The following is a 4,327-nucleotide window of genomic DNA, read 5'->3' on the forward strand; positions in this document are numbered from 1 at the left end:
AGCCTTGCATAAACTTCTGCGGAATATGTAGTCCTAAGAGATAGAAAATGGGCTAATTTTGTAAGTCTATCAACAATCACCCATATAAAATTGAACTTACACTGGGTACGAGGTAAGACTATGATGAAATCCATATTAATTACTTCCCACTTCCAAGTCGGAATCTCTATAGCCTGCAATAGTCCACCGGATTTTGATGCTCAATCTTAACCTACTGACAGTTAGGGCACTGAGCAACAAACTCCACTATATCCTTTTTCATTCCGTCCTACCAATATATTTCCCTGATATCGTGATACATCTTTGTTCCTCCTGGATGGATAGAATAATGAGAATAGTGAGTCTCTCCCATAGCCTGCCGGCACAACCCAGCAACATTAGGGACAAATAATCGTCCTCGATATCTGAGGACCCCATCTCCTGTAATCTTAAGTGGTGTCTTCTTCTTCTGAGGGGTTGTATCTCTATAATGAGTTAACACATGATCCTCGTACTGGCGAACCTTCACTTCAGTTACTAAAGAGGATGTTGACATGTCATGAATTGTAACTCCGGTATCACATGAGTCGAGTAATCGAACTCCAAGACTGGCTAGCTGATGAATCTCATGGGCTATTCCACTCTTCTTTGGATGTAAATATGACAGGCTACCCATAGATCTACGGCTGAGGGCATCAGCTACTACATTCGCCAACCCCGGATGGTATAAAATATCAACGTCATAGTCATTCAGTAGCTCCAACCATCTCTTTTGGCATAAATTCAATTCCTTTTGCTTGAAGATATACTGAAGGCTCTTATGATCCGTATATATATCAACATGAATGCCATACAAGTAATGCCTCAATATCTTTAGTGCATGAATCACTACAGCTAACTCTAAATCGTGGGTCGGGTAATTCTTTTCGTGCTTTCTTAGTTGTCTAGAAGCATAAGCTACAACCCTACCATGCTGCATCAGTACACAACCCAATCCAACGCCCTAAGCATCGCAATAGATAGCATAACTATCGCTTCCCTCTAGGAGTGTTAGAACCCGTGCTGAAGTTAATCTGTCCTTCAATGCATGGAACCTCCGTTCGCAAGCATCAGTCCACTGAAACTTAGCTCCCTTCTGAGTCAACTTTGTCAATGGTGTTGAAAGAGAAGAAAATCCCTCTACAAATCTCCTGTAATAACTTGCCAAACCGAGAAAGCTACGAATCTCTGCCGGGGTCGTGGGTCTAGGCCAAGTCTTTATTGAACCAAGTTCTAACTTGCACTTTCCAAGCCTTCTCTTCTTCCAAACACATCAACCACAATAGCAATGGTATTCTTAAGTTATTTCTACTGATTTCCATCCATAAAACATCAAGATTTCAACTCCAAATAATCCAGTAACTACAACACTTCAACATGAAGTTCAACTTACTTCACAAGTTTCCTTTATCAAATCAACTAGATATACATAGATGATCTTAAATACACATAGGAGAAGTTAAACCTTAAATTGGAAGCAAGAATACTTATCCAACTAAGCTTTACTTCAAGCTCAAATAAGCTCTTTACCCCAAACCACAAACTAGAGAGATAACTAGGTGATCTTGATCTTAAGAGAGAAATCACCTTACCAACTTGTAGATTTGGTCTTGAACCCTAGGATAACTTTAAGAGAGATCTTGGGCTGATATTTTGAAGCTTCTTCACGTTGCAATAGAGAGAGATGGATTATGAATTATTTTCTAAGTGCAATTGAGATATATCTATGTTTATATGACCCCACTAATAGGCTTGGGCAAATGGGTCTTAGGAAAGCTACATAATTCAACCAGAATTCACTTTTAGAGAATTTTGCATACAACTTCCCTTTTTTGTAGAACTTTGAGCACAGTACGCAAATGATCTGCATGCTCAGTCTCTGAACGATATTAAACCAATATATCATCAATAACTACAATCACGAACATATCTAGAAAGGGTCTTAACACACAGTGCATCGAGTCCATGAATACTGCTAGGGCATTGGTCAAACCGAATGACATAACACGAAACTCAAAGTGCCTGTATCTGGTCCTGAATGTTGTCTTCGGAATATATTTCTCCTTAACTCTTACCTGATGGTACCTGGACCTCAAGTCTATCTTCGAGAAACACTTGGCATCTTGCAATTGATCAAATAAATCATCAATCCTCGGGAGCGGGTACTTATTCTTGATCGTCACTTATTCACCCGTCTACTCAACTGAGTGCCACATACTTTATCCTTGTTTATTATCAACTTATCACGGGCCATTACAAGCCATATATATATATATATATATATATATATATATATATATAACTCGCATAACTAATTTTTTAAAACAAAGTTTATATAGATACATAGGGGCCGACAAGGCCGTAGACATGTCATACCCAAAACTATACATAGGATACTGTTTGCAAAACCTCTAAGAAAGCATGACCATAATATATATAAGTTGGGACAGGGCTCCTGACGTCCTCATAAAATAACATAACATATACATAACCTTGACTTGGTAATACTCCAGGAAGAAGTGGAGCTCACTAACCAAAAGTTGATATCTGGAGGAAGCCTACAGTAGAGGGTCCTCGCCTCGTCCTATATGAGAGCCAGGGGTGTACAAACCGAGCAGAAAAACTGCACCAAATCGAAAAGTCAAACCAAATCGATTAAAAAATTCGACTAGGTTTGGTTTGATTTGGTTTGGTATTGAGTAAAAAAACTCGAACCAAACCGACATATAAATATATATAATTTTTTATATATAATTTTAAGACTTTATATAGAATTTTATTTAACAATGTCCTGAAATATTTGAAATTCTCTCATGGAATATAATATTTAATAGAACTATAAAGTGCATTCATTTTTATTTACTTTAAACAATAGATTGTATCACTTTCATCATTTCTTTGTTCTTTCATATATCATATTTCAAGATTTATTATATGTTTTTCGAATTTTAAGTGGTATTTCGATAATCTAAAATTACATAGAACATATTATTATTTAGGTATCATATTGATTTTTATGTTTAATTATTAAATTTGGTTAACCCTGAAAGCATACATCAACCAAATATTATTGGTAGACGACTAAGAAAATAAACTATTATGTGTTACTAAAAACAATTCTTCCATAAGATCACTTTAATAGATCATATGTTTTTTTTAATTTTTAGTAAATATATATTCACTTATCAAAACTTTATCTATATCTTTAATAATGCAAGATTGAAATAATATTCATATAACAAAAAAAGCCGAAAAACCCGAAAAATCCGATAAAACCGAACCAATCCAAACCGATATAATTGGTTTGGTTTTGATAAAATCCGAACCACCCCGGTCCATGCACACCCCTAATGAGAGCCTCAATCAGACACACTTCAAAGCAGAATCTTTATATCCTTATCAGCTACCTTCCTCCTCTTGGCTCGACTACTCTCCTCTTCCTCTGCATATCCCATGACATACATAGACGAACCTTGATTGACGGACTCCGAAAACTTCGGACTATCTGGAACCTCAGAAGAGCTGGTGTCTATAAATACCCTAACATAGTTTTGAGCCTGGGGTAAATCTGGTTGTGCCAATCCGTGCACCACTCCTCTTATACCCTGATCAACAGGCCCTGATAATGAAACTAAGGGCCTTGGTGAGGTTGGAACTCCTCTCACCCCATTTGCTACCGACAAAATCGAAACTACTCGAACGGATGACTCATATGGATCCTCGGAAGGATCCTCCTTAATAGAACCCATGATCTTCGATGGGTCTGACTCCATAGTGGAGCTTATATCTCCTTTTAACACTTTCGTAGCTTTCTGACCCATGCTAGCGGCTGGCGCCTGTCGTCTAGTAGTAATAGGCATCACTAAGAACATAAATAAGTTAAAGATTAGGAGTGAAAACTTACGACTCAGTTCTATCGCACAATCTAGATTAGAAAGAAAAGTAACCATCCTAAATATCTTGTAGCCTCCTGTCTATAAGTGTGGTGCACAACACACCCATAAACAAAACTCTACTAAACACGGTCTGTAGACAACCCTAGGACAGAACTGCTCTGATACCACTTTTGTCATGACTCGAACCGATAGGCCATGACGAGTGCCCGAGTCCTACCTGTCGAATACCCCTAAGCTTGCGTCTAAGATATTAACATGAATGAAGGGTAGGTCATGACTAACATATGTCAATAAACTGCTGAATCACGTGAATAACATACGCGAGGAAAATATGTCCAAAAGACATATATATATACACATGCGGAATACGGTAGGGCGAGCCGACAAGGCTACTATAGACAACTATATATCCA

The 4,327-nt window shown here is 37.7% G+C and overlaps 1 protein-coding gene across 1 annotated transcript; it reads right to left on the reverse strand.

The window, feature by feature from the left end:
• Positions 1–268: 268 nt before the first annotated feature.
• LOC138910469 (uncharacterized) lies at positions 269–655 on the reverse strand. The gene has a single exon (XM_070201712.1). The coding sequence runs from the start codon at positions 653–655 to the stop codon at positions 269–271; it is 387 nt and encodes a 128-aa protein (XP_070057813.1).
• Positions 656–4,327: the final 3,672 nt, after the last annotated feature.

This window comes from Nicotiana tomentosiformis, chromosome 4, assembly GCF_000390325.3.
Source record: "Nicotiana tomentosiformis chromosome 4, ASM39032v3, whole genome shotgun sequence".
Classification (NCBI taxonomy): Eukaryota; Viridiplantae; Streptophyta; class Magnoliopsida; order Solanales; family Solanaceae; genus Nicotiana; species Nicotiana tomentosiformis.

Bases quoted from the DNA above. Each gene is read 5' to 3' on its own strand.
- LOC138910469 (XM_070201712.1), bottom strand. From the start codon at position 655: ATGGGTAGCCTGTCATATTTACATCCAAAGAAGAGTGGAATAGCCCAT.